At 39.3% G+C, this 12,968-nt stretch overlaps 2 protein-coding genes across 5 annotated transcripts; one reads left to right on the top strand and one right to left on the bottom strand.

Annotated features, from left to right (window-relative positions):
- Positions 1–250: 250 nt before the first annotated feature.
- Positions 251–4,554, top strand: Arpc4 (Actin-related protein 2/3 complex, subunit 4). Of its 4 annotated transcripts, none has more exons than XM_022847733.2 (6): positions 251–1,340; positions 2,216–2,293; positions 2,492–2,619; positions 3,008–3,185; positions 3,689–3,799; positions 3,997–4,554. In XM_022847733.2, the coding sequence occupies exons 1-6, from the start codon at positions 1,338–1,340 to the stop codon at positions 4,000–4,002; spliced, it is 504 nt and encodes a 167-aa protein (XP_022703468.1). In that variant the 5' UTR covers positions 251–1,337; the 3' UTR covers positions 4,003–4,554. The 4 variants fall into 4 exon arrangements, with proteins under 4 accessions (XP_022703468.1, XP_022703469.1, XP_022703470.1 ...); XM_022847734.2 differs by lacking the exon at positions 251–1,340 and adding an exon at positions 1,512–1,704; XM_022847735.2 differs by lacking the exon at positions 251–1,340 and adding an exon at positions 1,712–1,837.
- A 441-nt stretch (positions 4,555–4,995) lies between these two features.
- Pdss2 (Decaprenyl diphosphate synthase subunit 2) lies at positions 4,996–12,820 on the bottom strand. Its single transcript, XM_022847731.2, has 9 exons — positions 12,713–12,820; positions 11,875–12,185; positions 10,320–10,522; positions 9,880–9,994; positions 9,274–9,477; positions 8,499–8,643; positions 7,579–7,717; positions 6,846–7,004; positions 4,996–6,474 (listed from the first exon to the last, which is right to left on the bottom strand). The coding sequence occupies exons 3-9, from the start codon at positions 10,495–10,497 to the stop codon at positions 6,197–6,199; spliced, it is 1,218 nt and encodes a 405-aa protein (XP_022703466.1). The 5' UTR covers positions 10,498–10,522; positions 11,875–12,185; positions 12,713–12,820; the 3' UTR covers positions 4,996–6,196.
- Positions 12,821–12,968: the final 148 nt, after the last annotated feature.

Genomic DNA, 12,968 nt, shown 5'->3' with positions numbered 1-12,968 from the left:
AGAGAGAGAGAGAGAGAGAGAGAGAGAGAGAGGCACTCACTTGCAAGTATATATCTAAAACCAAACACTTACTCTAAGTTATGTAAACTACTATTGGACGACTGATGAAGCACCATTAATACTGCCAATAAAGAAACCCTAAGGAAAATTTTTTTTAGTTTTTTAGGGTTTTAAATAGAAACTAAAAAACATTGATATTAACATTTTATTAAAACTTTGCTAAAGCGGAGACTTGTGTTTAATGTACATTCCCGCGAGGCCGGTATCGAGGTCGAGCGGAAAAAGCTTCGCGTAAGCAAAATATATGTAAACTCATATAACAACCTAATCTTTAAGGCATAGGAAGGTAATTTTTTCCAAGCCCTAGATCTGTGGTGCATAGATCAGAAGACATATTGTGGTAAGATTTGCAACTCCTTTGAGCTACAAGAAAGTACACTATAAGGACATCAACGCGGGCCTCCAGACGGGATCTACTCACAGCGATGTTCTTGGAAGAGCGCGATCACACACTTTCGTACACTCTTATTCAATATAAGCAAGGTTCACATCTATGAGATCAAAAATGTAGAAGGCTTACATGCGTATAATTTGTCGAATTGCTTATACAATACGACATGGTTAATCTCTCATAAACAAATGTCAATATAGATTAGAACGCACGATACATTTTATATGTACTAAAGGTGTATATAGTTCATTTATAGATTTTCACGATTGTTTTGAGCTGCGTATTGTCGTTACGTTTCGTTATCGCTACTTCAGTCTGTATCTCTCTGTGATTTATCTTCCTTATCCGTTTTCCTTCGTTTCTATTTCCTTCAGGCATTTCAAATTCTAGCACCACCGTCATCTATTTTTTTGTCGAGTCATCATCCTGTTTACGTTAATGTCCGGCGCTTCACCGCTCAACACCGCTGCCTGTGGTGCCGATTTCCCGTCGTGGAAAGTGTTGCCGTCGACAAACATAAGAATCCACAATCAGCTAACCCGCCGATAGAGCTTCTGTGCCCGGCCGTTATCGAAGGCGCTTCTGTTGCTTAATCATTCACTGATGGCTGGGTTGCGCTATATTCCAGCCGCTGGGCTCTGAGCCGCCGACAAACTCAGGCGCCGCCTTGTTGCTTAGTCGCCTCTGCACCGCCCCTGGAACGCTGGTGGTGGGCCTGTCAAACACAGGCCAATCTTGTTAGCTATATAGTGTGTGTGACGTGTGTCCGTAGTAGACGCTACTGAAAAGCCGGAAAGTTGACGACGTTTTATTGGTGGATGCTTAGATCGGAAATTCGCTCTAAGCAAAGTGTTGACTTGAACGAGCTACCGCAGACAGAGCTATCATGGTAAGCGCTGCGGGTTAGCTAGGAGCTAGCCTAGTGGTTATTTCAATGTGTTCCAGGGGACTGAAAGCTGAAATTTGTCGAGTGGATTATAGGCTGTCGATCAGAGAATGGTCCGTAGGCAGACAGGGAAGGTGGCGCTGTTGCTGGTGTAGTGACCTGCGACGATGTGTGTTTCGCCGCACGAGCTGTTTGCTCGTTTGACAGGAGTAGCAATAATAACAGCTGAGTCAGTGATGTGTGAAACTGGCTCTTAGCGAATTGTTGACCGTGTTCATCTATTATCCTCGCTGGCGTAATACTGTGCCTATGTTTGGTCATAGCTCCGGTCGTTCGGAACTTCTCGACGAGCTCCGCAGCTCATATGGTTCATTACTGTATTAAAAATTCCACTTAGAGTACCTATTGCGGTTGGCATAATTGTGAACTCGATAGGAAATTGTCATTGGTCCACGAGTAGATGCAAAGTGATGACATCAAGTCAAGCAAAAAGATAGTCCGTATGTTCGAAGATGATGTCGGGCTGATTTTTTTTTTACTTTACAAGATTATATAGTATGATATGGTGAAGCTTATTGATTCTGTAAGGCGATTTTATTGGGATTAGGAAATCTTAAAGGATAAGATTTTTGTAGGTTAACTACAGAAAATAGAATCGTAACGTTTCTTAGCCTTAAAGCCACCTTGACGTAAGTAAGGTCACTAAACTAGACAGGAATATAGACAAATTACGCACCTTGCAATCGAACGTCATCGGTCATAGGGGTACCATGGCCCTAAACAAACTTCGTATTCTGTATTTTTCGTACAAGTCGCGCTCATCGTCAGGTCGTTTTTTATAATGCTAATACTAATAGACATTTTTGCTTTGTATGCAGGCGACTTTGAAACCATATCTGAACGCAGTTCGACAGACGCTTAACGCGGCGATGTGCGTTGAAAATTTCAACTCACAGGTGGGTAGCAGCAGTGATACCTCTTTATCTTTGTCAGCGTATAACGAATTAAAAAATTACGTTTAAGACCATGTCTTTTTACTAACTTCTTCATATGTAAAGTGGTAGAATTTTAGATTTAGTTAAACCTTGAAAAGATTCGGCTTAAGGAGTGAAAATAATTAGTGCCTATTCCATTTTTTTTTTCTCTGTGCAAAGGTGGTCGAACGACATAACAAACCGGAAGTGGAGGTTCGAGGTAACAAGGAACTCCTATTGCGGCCTGTCACTGTTTCACGTAACGATAAGGAACGTGTTCTCATCGAACCGAGCATTAATTCGATACGGTATGAACATGACTACTATGGCTATCGATATTATAGGGATTAGTCTTAATCTATCTGCATGGTACGGAAAAAGCGTATTACTTCAGGATGAGAATGTATTTGGTATTGATGAATCAACAACATATCCCAAAACGTGCAGCAAATTGTAACAAATCGAGCTAGGATTCTATGTAGAATGGCATTCCACAATGTAAGCCTGTCGTTGCAATTTTCGTTAGGAGGTTGAAGTGGGCTCAGTTATTACCACAGGCTGCTAGATGACCTCCCTCGTAATACCTCACTGTTGAAACACATGCTAATTCAATATACAAAGTGCCACGTGTCTGATTATGACCATACATTGCTAACGTATATATTCGTCTTTGCTCGTCCATTGACGTTCACACAGGGTGTCAATCGCGGTGAAGCAGGCCGACGAAATCGAGAAAATTCTTTGCCACAAATTTATGCGATTCATGATGATGAGAGCGGAAAGTTTCATCATTCTTCGACGAAAGCCTATTGAGGGTTACGACATCTCCTTCCTCATCACTAATTTTCATACGGAAGTGATGTTCAAAAATAAGGTGAGCACGTCAGAAATCGTTAACGTAGTTGTAATAGGACTCTTTTTATTCTCTATTACCTAATAATCTATCATTTTTATAATATTGCTTTATTTATTTTTTATATTCTACTTTGAATGCACAAAAGAAAGCGCCACTTGTATACTACTCGTTATTTATTCACTCTTAGTAACTGCTTCGTTATCAGCAATAAGTGGTATGGTAGAATACAACACACCAAAATATAATTTATAAGAAACCTTGGAATCAAATTAAATGTTACCTGGATAGCGCTGCATAGATTAGATGGATGTTCGTGTACAGTTGATTTTGGTTAAATAAATATTGATTTGGAGCCTATATTTATTCTTAAAGACCTGTTTACCAGAAACCGAAATCTATAATATTATCTTAGAATATCACTGAATGTGCTCAAGCAAATTACTTTGCTTATTTGCTAGCATCGGTCCATAGAATTTTAGAAGAAGCCGACAGGGTTAGTAATTGCGTGTTTGGTGTTACAGTTGGTGGACTTTGTGATCCATTTTATGGAGGAGATCGACAAAGAGATTTCAGAAATGAAGTTAGCATTAAACGCACGAGCTCGAATATCCGCTGAGGAGTTCCTCAAAAGGGTCAGTAATTTACACCAAAATAAACGTAAACATCCACAACGTTCCGACAATGCGACGCTTCTCAATACATTAGCTAAGCTGTGTCTTGATATCTTCGTCAAGAAAACCTTACTTTTTAAGGTTGTTCAGGTACAAGCGCACTTTCGGATTTACATTGTATATAACAGAACCATTTTCTTCCACTGTGTTTCTTTCAGTTTTGATCACAGCAGATAATCAATAGGCCCAATTAAAAATAGGATGAACCTCCTAAAAAAAGGCGGACGATAAAACAAGGAAGCCTGAACAGTGAGCGCAATGCGAAGTATAGGATGGGAGAAACAGGTTAAGCTTCTGTCGGCCTCCAACACTAATTTAAGCACAAGCAAAACGAACTGGGACGTAATGTGGTAGCATTTGCTGATTGGTCTAATGTATGACACACATACATCTATATACACATAAAACATTTTATATAGCCATTATTCAGGATAGTATATTTATGAAACTAATTATCATTAGTTATTACTATAATAACGATTATTACACACATTGTACATGAAGAATAACTGTGACAAAATGTGCGAACTGAAGATGGGTAGAGAACGCTACCAATAGTGATTACGATGGAATACGAGTAATGAGAACGCCAAGATAATGATCATGGCGAAACAAAAAAAAAATACAAAGAGTTGAAACGATGCCTGCTTTACAATGTAAGAATGTGTAAGGAAAAAATACATTTCTGGTTGTTTGTAATTTCTTCTTGAAATAAAGTAGGTTGGTCTTCATTTCTATGTATTATCCGTAAGTGATACTTAGATAGACAAAGGGCAAGGAAGTACTACTAGATCAAAATGCAAGACCTCGTAGTCTGCAGTAGATCGCTAAAAAGAGCTTTCTCCTTATTGGAATTTATTTAATGAGTTAACTAGATATAGTTATAGATGTACCTTGTTGCCTAATAACTAACCTCCATTTACGATGTCATATTATAGATGTATAACAAGTGTGATATAAAGATATTTTATTCAGCTGGCTGAATCTGGTAAGGTTTCGAAGTTGTCATTTGATCAATTCACTTGGCACTCACGTTATCGGGCCCACGTAGTCAAGGCTCATAACGGTGTAAAACAATACAAAGGCACATACAGCATACACCATGCCATTTAAAAATAGCACACGACCTCTAATCGTGCAACCAAAGACAAAACAGATCGTTTTGTATAAAACATACATTTATTATGAAATCGTCAAAATGCATTTTGTCGACCGTTTTTGTGACCAAATGAATAAACTATGCCTGCTTTCCCGGTTGAAAACGACAACCATTTGTTGTTAATAAATTAAATATTTCTCTTTTTCTATTAACATCTGTTATCGTGTTATTCGCTCACGGTTATAATAACATACAACAATTAATATAAAGTGTCATTAATTTTGTGTCACTGTGTTAATTTTCCTTCTAACATTTTCCTGTAACTGCTTAAACGGTTCTTTTCGGCTGGGCTTCGGCTTTTCTTTTCTTGAATACTATACGACTGTAACATACAGTATTCGTGCCATCTTAACATAAAAAAATACTCATTGCCACAGCATGATTAGGTAAGGCACGTTCCTATACAGATGTCTACATACACAACGTGCATAGCGAATCTACAAACACTTATATAAATACACGGTCACAGAATTTTATGCCATAAAACGTACGCACTTCCATATCGATGTTTCTATCCGCAACACACACGCAATGAAAGGATTAGGTAAAAATAATTAATCTGTGTCACATCTCGTTTGAAAGGATGGATGTATTCTTTCACAGGAAGAAAAATATTTCACTGCATTAACAACAATATCGTAACACTTGGCAAAAGGGTTCATATCTTTTAGCCAAACTTTTCAATAAAGACTGCAATTGCATCTTTAAAAGTATAACACCAACAATTGCGTCAGCTAGTAATAACATTCTTAAGGCTGAGCAGGTCTTTATTCCTACACTCTTAATTAACAGGACGAGGCACAAAACCTCAAATAAATATTTAAACTTTTCAGAAGAAGATTCAAATTCGAAAAAAGTAACCGTGTGTTTGCAAAATGCATAGCAAGAATCAGTATCTTGAGCTGGTTCCAATGATCGAATTTAAGAGTACACTGAATAATTTCCACAATAAATGTGCTATTGAACTCATGACTGTACTCATGGCTTTCAGCCAAAAGAGTCTTCCTGTTTCTCCATTTCGTTTGCAGAGCTTTTCTCGAGCGTATGTTTCACAACTAACTGTACAATACAAACACATCTTGTTTCAACAGATTATATATATATATATATATATAACCGTCTTCAAAAAAAATGCAGAACCTGCCGCTTCCAGTAATTCGGAAGCAGAGGCTTCGGTTTACCGAATTTGCCTGAACAGTCTATTTCAGAGCTATTATAACATCTCCGAGTGCCTGTTTGGCTCGATAGCACTGATCGAATCCTTCGATATTACCAAGGCATACGTCGACATATGTATGAAGCTGCTGACGGGCCTCTTCGACGACCCCAGAGCTCAGAATCTGTGTGTACAGATCAGCGTAATCAATGCGGTTGGCGTCGTGGGTTTCCAACGCTGAGGTTTCGAGTGCAGCATAGATGTGCGGATTCCGTTGCAGGTGTAGCATAACAGGGAACGACGTCAAATCGAACGGAGTACCTACATTGAAAGAATTAACAAATCGACAATATTAGGCCATCCGTATATTAGTCTATTGCTCAGAGGTGAGAAAAGATTCTAACGCGTAAAGCAATTCCAGATCTCCGGTCGGATTTGCCAACAGGGAGCATAATGCTAATTAGAAATGATGTGAACGTTGAATAATGTTGGTTTCGTCCGAGTTGCTCTAGCCTAGCCTAGACTAGCGCAAAAGTGAGTAGCAGGTACAATAATAGTCATTATTATTTATAAGAATGAAATCGTTTGCTAGAATTATCGAACAGTGAGGCTTTAACATGTTCCACTACTTAACGTATTTGTATTTAAACCACTGACACCGTAATCTTCGAGGGGTTAAAGCAGGTATTTACCGTTCGGTTGGCCTAGGAGATTGACAAAAGGCTCCAACTCATCATGAAGCTGCCACGCAAAACCCAGACTTCGACCGAACTCCTTAGCACGACGCTGAACTGCTCCACCATGCCCTCCCATAATGACCGCTGATTGACACGCATGGGCCAAAAGAGAACCTGCAACGGTGCGAAACACAAAAGACTACTTGTGACTGTGTGTCTTTACAGTGAAAATAGCGTTATGTTGGCAATATCGATTTAAAGAAGCTGAAAACTCAACAAAGGCATATACAAACAAAATCAATCTTGGAACTTGCACGGTGCTTAAAAATTATCCACCTTCATGTTAACAGCTTTTCACACTATTGTGGCATTATAGACAACCATTAAGGGCTGGCGTGGTCTGGGTGGCTAATATATGTTCCCATGACAATCATAAGCGTACGTTGACCGCTGGCTTAAATTTCAACGTTGGCGTATACTTTGTTGGTAGGTCTGCTGGAGAAAAATCCAGATAAGTTCAGCAGTACCCATAGACCGGATAGCAACTGATGCAAAATAACATGGCCCATTGTACTTCATATCAGAGCCAGTTATACCCTAGACCTCCTTCTAAATGAATGATTCCCATACTAATACCTCTCGGTTTAGATCTGAAATGATTCAATATAGGCGTAGAACTTGAGAGTTAGCTGCGTCTCGATAATCTCTATTTATGTAGACAACTGTGATTATGCGCGTTATAGCGTACCTGTGTTAAGGAAAATACGATTCTCCCAGGCATTTAAGTCCATACAGGGTGGTGGGTAGGGCTTTCCGAAAGAATCGTGACGAACCACAAATTCACTTTTCATAAAGTCTCCGATAGAAGTTGCAATTAACTCCAATACCTGAAAACAAACGAAATTTTTAGATATATTTATATATATATATATAGTGTGGGGCAATCAAATTCGGATAAACTTTGGCTAACTGATTGTAACAGCGAGCATGCGTGCACTCGCTATTTTGGTATCACAAAACAATTCATTCTTAAATACAACAATAAATCTTCCCATCTCAAAAACAATATGTCGTTCCTGGAACTCGAGTGAGGATCAACTGTTATTTTATCCTTCCGTGTTGGATGGATCTCCACCGAGACTGAAGCTTTCTAATTATTGCGTTTTTATAAGTCCGAGGAAGACTGGCGTCTTCTAGCCCTGATAGACAGTATTGTTCCACTTCATTATTACTTGTGTTTTTACGTCGAGTACTTAAGCCTTTAGACATTGCTTCAAAAATCTTCTTGCACGAAACGAAATGTATTTACGCCCGGATTCAAACCTAGCCCACTACGTCTTTCAAGCTTTGGCAGGCATATAAAAGTGGGTACTTCGTCATTATTACCACATCGTTAAATTGCGCTTCGGTCTTGGAAATCCGTGTTGCTATTGTACACTTCTGGATGTGTACACTTTTCCAAAAGCAAACGTTTTTTTTTTTTTTTTTTAACTCAAATGAAATTACTCTTGTTGCTCTTCGTAAGTACATTAATTCGAGGAAGTAAAGCTTTGAACCTACTAATATTTGTTACTTACTTTAATTGGCCAAAATAGTATCAGTTTTTTTTAGCTTACGCTAATACGTCACCGCTTCACTACCTGAAGAGGACTCATACGTTGAGCCTACCTTGCAATCATTGAGTTCCGCAGTCATTTTAGATGCGTTAGCTATAAGAATGTCTCCAACGAGTATAGCAATCTTATTTCCGTATTGCAGTTCGTTAAGAAGGGATGGATCCGTAATCAGTTCTCGAGATACGTTTAACACGTCACTGTAACACAGACAATATAACGACACAACTCTTCTTATTTGATCTCTTTGGCCCGTCCATTATTTGACAAGCCTTTAACTTCTATTCGAAAACTTTAGTTTATAAAGAATTTCAGGCATCGGATTTTCTCAATTCATACTTGCTATTTCTATGTTTTCACAGTTCTACTTAAGCTAGAGTGCCCTATATAAGTCTATTGTATTTGTGGATCAAAAACAACTGTGTGTTACACAGGTGTAAATTGTGCGTACACTCTTCAGTATCGTATATTAAATATGTGAAAATCGGTGAGTTTATGTTTCAGGGGGCTTTGGGCTTCTTTCAGCAGGGCCTTAGAATTCAAAGAAAGTAACGCTACAACATGCTGTCATAAAACAACGATGTACCAACCAAACAACTCGACTTTCGCTTAAGATAAAAGTCGCCGTAAAATTTCGCCGCTTTTGCTTACCCTATCTGGAAAATGTCATGAAAAAATTAATTATGGAAATTGAAAAAAATAGACGATTGTTGCTTCTGGCAATCAAACTATCGTACGTATTTTTTTCGAGCAGCTGCTCAATCAATCAATCGTCTTAGTATACGTAGCGGCCTAACTGTTAATGGCGGTTTTGTTTCTCTGAGACCTACCGATGGATTAGATGTGAAGTGTAAACCATCTCGACAATTTCGGCCATCGATTTTTGACGCTGCGTTACTCCATAGACACACGCCTCTTCGAATTCCTCGTTTAACACCTGAGGACTTCCTTCGATATGGCCAGCGCAACGAGATAACAGCAATACAACCAAACCTCGCGTTTGCAGCGTATTCTGGCCATGTTGAGTCAGGTTCCTGCGAGGTCGACGAAAATCAACAAGTCGCCAGTTCCGGCAATTCGTTTGAAGCACAAATAACAGTTTTCGTCTAATCAGGTCTAGTCAAGGATGCACGCATCGAAGCATCTTCAGATACAAGAAACAACTGAAGGACCTGTTTTATGATAAACACCAGGATGAAAGCTCGCTGGATTTTGACTGTATGCACAGGTAAAAAAATAGTGTTAACACTTGATGTTGCTGGCTGTTTATACAAAATTCGTATACAATCTCCTAAATGAAATTTCCTGTCTGTCCCCTAGTTCTATGTTATTTGATAGTCACCTTCTATTTCCGTATAGAACGCTTCCTCCTGCTGGATATATTATATAGTTAATTGCTATTCATTAACAACTCTGCTCATATATAGTAAACATACGTGATGGTTTTGATCACAGGGTGCGTGGTATTGAGCAGCTTCCGAAGATGACTCGCTGCACCCACGCCCGTCTCGCTCGTTAGCAGTTTTTCCGTGAAGGTAGAATGCGACGTACCTGCAATGACAGAGATTCCGTGTATATATATATATATATATATAGATGTATGGATGTTTTAAAAAGCGAATGATCTAACCAGATGACTAATAGTAACTTTTTGGATAGTGACAATCACAACGGTATTTTTTCATGGAGACATCTCTCAAATATAGAACTGTTCATACTTATCCTAGCGAGTCGCAGACGGTGGCACGTACGAGCTGCGATATTACCACTGCGTTATGAACAGCGTGAAGGAAATCGCGATGTAAGGGAGGGGGAACAGTACAGAATCCCTCTCAATTTAGTACGACAATCAAATAATGCGATTTTTGTAACTTACCTACAATTTTCTCAGCGTTAGAGATCGCTTTGTGCCATCTTGCTTGTCGGTGATCGTCTGAGATGGCATTCAACGAATACGAAGATAAGACCCCTTGCGGTGGGTTTGTAGGGATTCCCTCTAATGAGCGAAGAAGCACGCGCCTCTGTGGGAGACACTGCGCTACTATACGATACATGGCAGCTCCGATAAATTATGTTAAGCTAGAAAGGTATTTTAAAAAAAAAATAGTTAACAAAATGTCAAAAATGCAACAATGTTGTTTAACGAGTAGCAAGAAATAGATAGATTACGCAGCCATAAGTTAGAGCTCACCAATTTAGTACATCAGAGCAACACGTTGATAAAGGACGAATTAAGGGTGAAGCTTCGTTTTATTCATTTCAAGTTTAATTATCTATATGTTTTGTTGTCCACACAAAAAGGTAGAATCAGATACGTGCCAGTGTCCTCTGTATCATAGATTGAAACTTGTAGGTTTTAGGTGGCAGAAGAATGATAGGGAAGTCGTTCTATACAGATATCATTAAAAATTGATAAAAAAAAATTGAAAGGTCCGCAGCTTATAATCAGATAATGGTAAATATATTTAATATACTAAGATATCAACTAGCTGAAGCAGGACGGTCTGTCTTGCGGTCTGCCTAGCTTGGCGGGTAGTCTGCGCCACCTTGAGCGCGTGGCTACGGTAACCATAGCTATCCGGTACGTTGCTACACTAATTGAGATTTCAGAGTTGACGAAAACGATTACTAAAAATCAATAGCCGGGAAGATAAGGAATTAATAAGAAAATTACCAATTATTATTTATTACTATTACAAAGGCAGCAAAAATAGAATACGAAAGCAGAATCTAACTCAACAGATGGCCATGTTTTGACAAATAATCACAATAACACTAATACTCGTATAACATTTACGATTATTTATTTCAGTAAACGACCCAAACATATCACACTATGTATTTCAATGAGTTGACGAAGGTAGCTACAAACACACTGTGGGACTTCTCACTTTTGCTTGCCTCCTGTCGCCATAAAAAATCCACCATGGAACTGCACGGAAGAATCGTCTACTTCTGTACCGCGTTTCTGCCCAAAGCTATACGTATAATATTTAATAACATCAAAACGACTGGCGAAAACAGATTAAACCGACTCCCTAAAAAAACTCCGCCGGAAAACAAGTAATTCCTCTTCAAAGCCATAGCACACATGTTCGCCATATGAAATCGTAATTTCACTGCTGCTCCATGAAGGCAACACCGGCCTTCTCATTTATTCAGATTATACGAAATCGCAAACACAAAGCCGGCCCACGAAGGCAATGCCTTATTACCGCCACTCACTGACATATGCGTATTTACTCCTACAGCGTGTACCTGATTTGCCAACTTTCCGAGAAATCGAATCCACAAATTAAACATTAATGAAACATGCTTTCCACTGGGTTCGAAAATCATACTATTACTTACAAATGCTCTCAAAATGTTGCGTTTGTCAATGAAAATTTAAAAAAAAAAGTTCTTTTACGCGACCGACTGCAAATACTCACTGTATCAGACAAGCTACAAATTCAATGTCCACCACTACCCACTGTGTTACTGGGTCACCAGATCTTCATCTGCTTTTTCACACACGCCGCTACGCAGACACAGCAAGACATTGGTAATGACCAAACAGCCACTCAGCACAAAGAGCCGGCAGACACGCGAAGCTACGGTCTTCGTCTTCAGCACCGATGCTTCCATAACCCCATTTCGAATTTGATGAAGAGCCAAACGAACGAACAGACCGCTGATGGAAAGACGAATGAATGATACTCAGCTGGCAGAAATGCAACTGACTCCTTTCCTGCTTCCCGAACTTGCGGGAGAGAGAGAGAGAGAGAGAGAGAGAGAGAAAGAACAATCAGAGGGGAGGAGCAAAAACCCGCCAAAACACGAAACCGTATCGCGGGGTTCCTAACGATGGAGCTACCTATTATTGTTGAATGTCATATGTTACGGGAAGCTGGAAATCTATGTAGCTGTTAAGGTTACAAGACGTATGATGTTAACACGACTGTGTTGATATTTGAAAAGATTTGAGTCGTTGAAGAGGATGGGGCAAAGAGGCTGGCCGTTGCTAGCAGTGGATGAAACATTAAGCGCAAATAGTTTGATTAAGACTATGTTTCAAATACGATTTCAAACAATAATTAAATGCGTTTTTCACTTGATTCAACAGGCATGCTATTACTTTCACCGCATCATTCGGATACTATATGCTTATGACAATAGGGAACGATTATGGGTCCGAACGGCGCATTGATTGCCACCTTCTCGCTGCCGTCATTGGTCTCAGTTGTTAAATACTGACCAGAGTAATTCACTGTCTTTACTATCGCTTACCTCCGTCGGCCCACTAGCAGCCAAATATTTTCTTCATCTAGCCATTGCACAGAAGAAAGAGATAGGCAAATTGAATAATATCATTTTGCCTTTATTTTCAACACCTACGTGCGATATATAGATACATATAACGCCATGTTTCGCGCGTCTTGCTCAAAATGTTCATCAACAACATTGAGGTATCGACCGACCGTTTCTTCGAAGTTAATTTCGAGTCTTTAACATCTTTCGTTGGCCTCGACGGGCCAAGCTAATT

The sequence above is a fragment of the Varroa jacobsoni genome, unplaced genomic scaffold, assembly GCF_002532875.2.
Source record: "Varroa jacobsoni isolate VJ856 unplaced genomic scaffold, vjacob_1.0 scaffold_1304, whole genome shotgun sequence".
Classification (NCBI taxonomy): domain Eukaryota; kingdom Metazoa; phylum Arthropoda; class Arachnida; order Mesostigmata; family Varroidae; genus Varroa; species Varroa jacobsoni.
Note: the sequence above shows the minus strand (reverse complement) of the source record. Positions and strands in the feature narration are given on the sequence as shown.

Coding starts and splice junctions, on each gene's coding strand:
- Arpc4 (XM_022847732.2), top strand. CDS start 1,798: ATGCAAAGTGATGACATCAAGTCAAGCAAAAAGATA. Junction 2,294..2,491: donor TTGAAAATTTCAACTCACAG/GTGGGTAGCAGC, acceptor CTCTGTGCAAAG/GTGGTCGAACGACATAACAA. Junction 3,186..3,688: donor AAGTGATGTTCAAAAATAAG/GTGAGCACGTCA, acceptor TTGGTGTTACAG/TTGGTGGACTTTGTGATCCA.
- Pdss2 (XM_022847731.2), bottom strand. CDS start 10,497: ATGTATCGTATAGTAGCGCAGTGTCTCCCACAGAGGCGCGTGCTTCTT. Junction 8,644..9,273: donor ACTTCACATCTAATCCATCG/GTAGGTCTCAGA, acceptor TCTGTGTTACAG/TGACGTGTTAAACGTATCTC. Junction 7,718..8,498: donor CGGAACTCAATGATTGCAAG/GTAGGCTCAACG, acceptor GTTTGTTTTCAG/GTATTGGAGTTAATTGCAAC.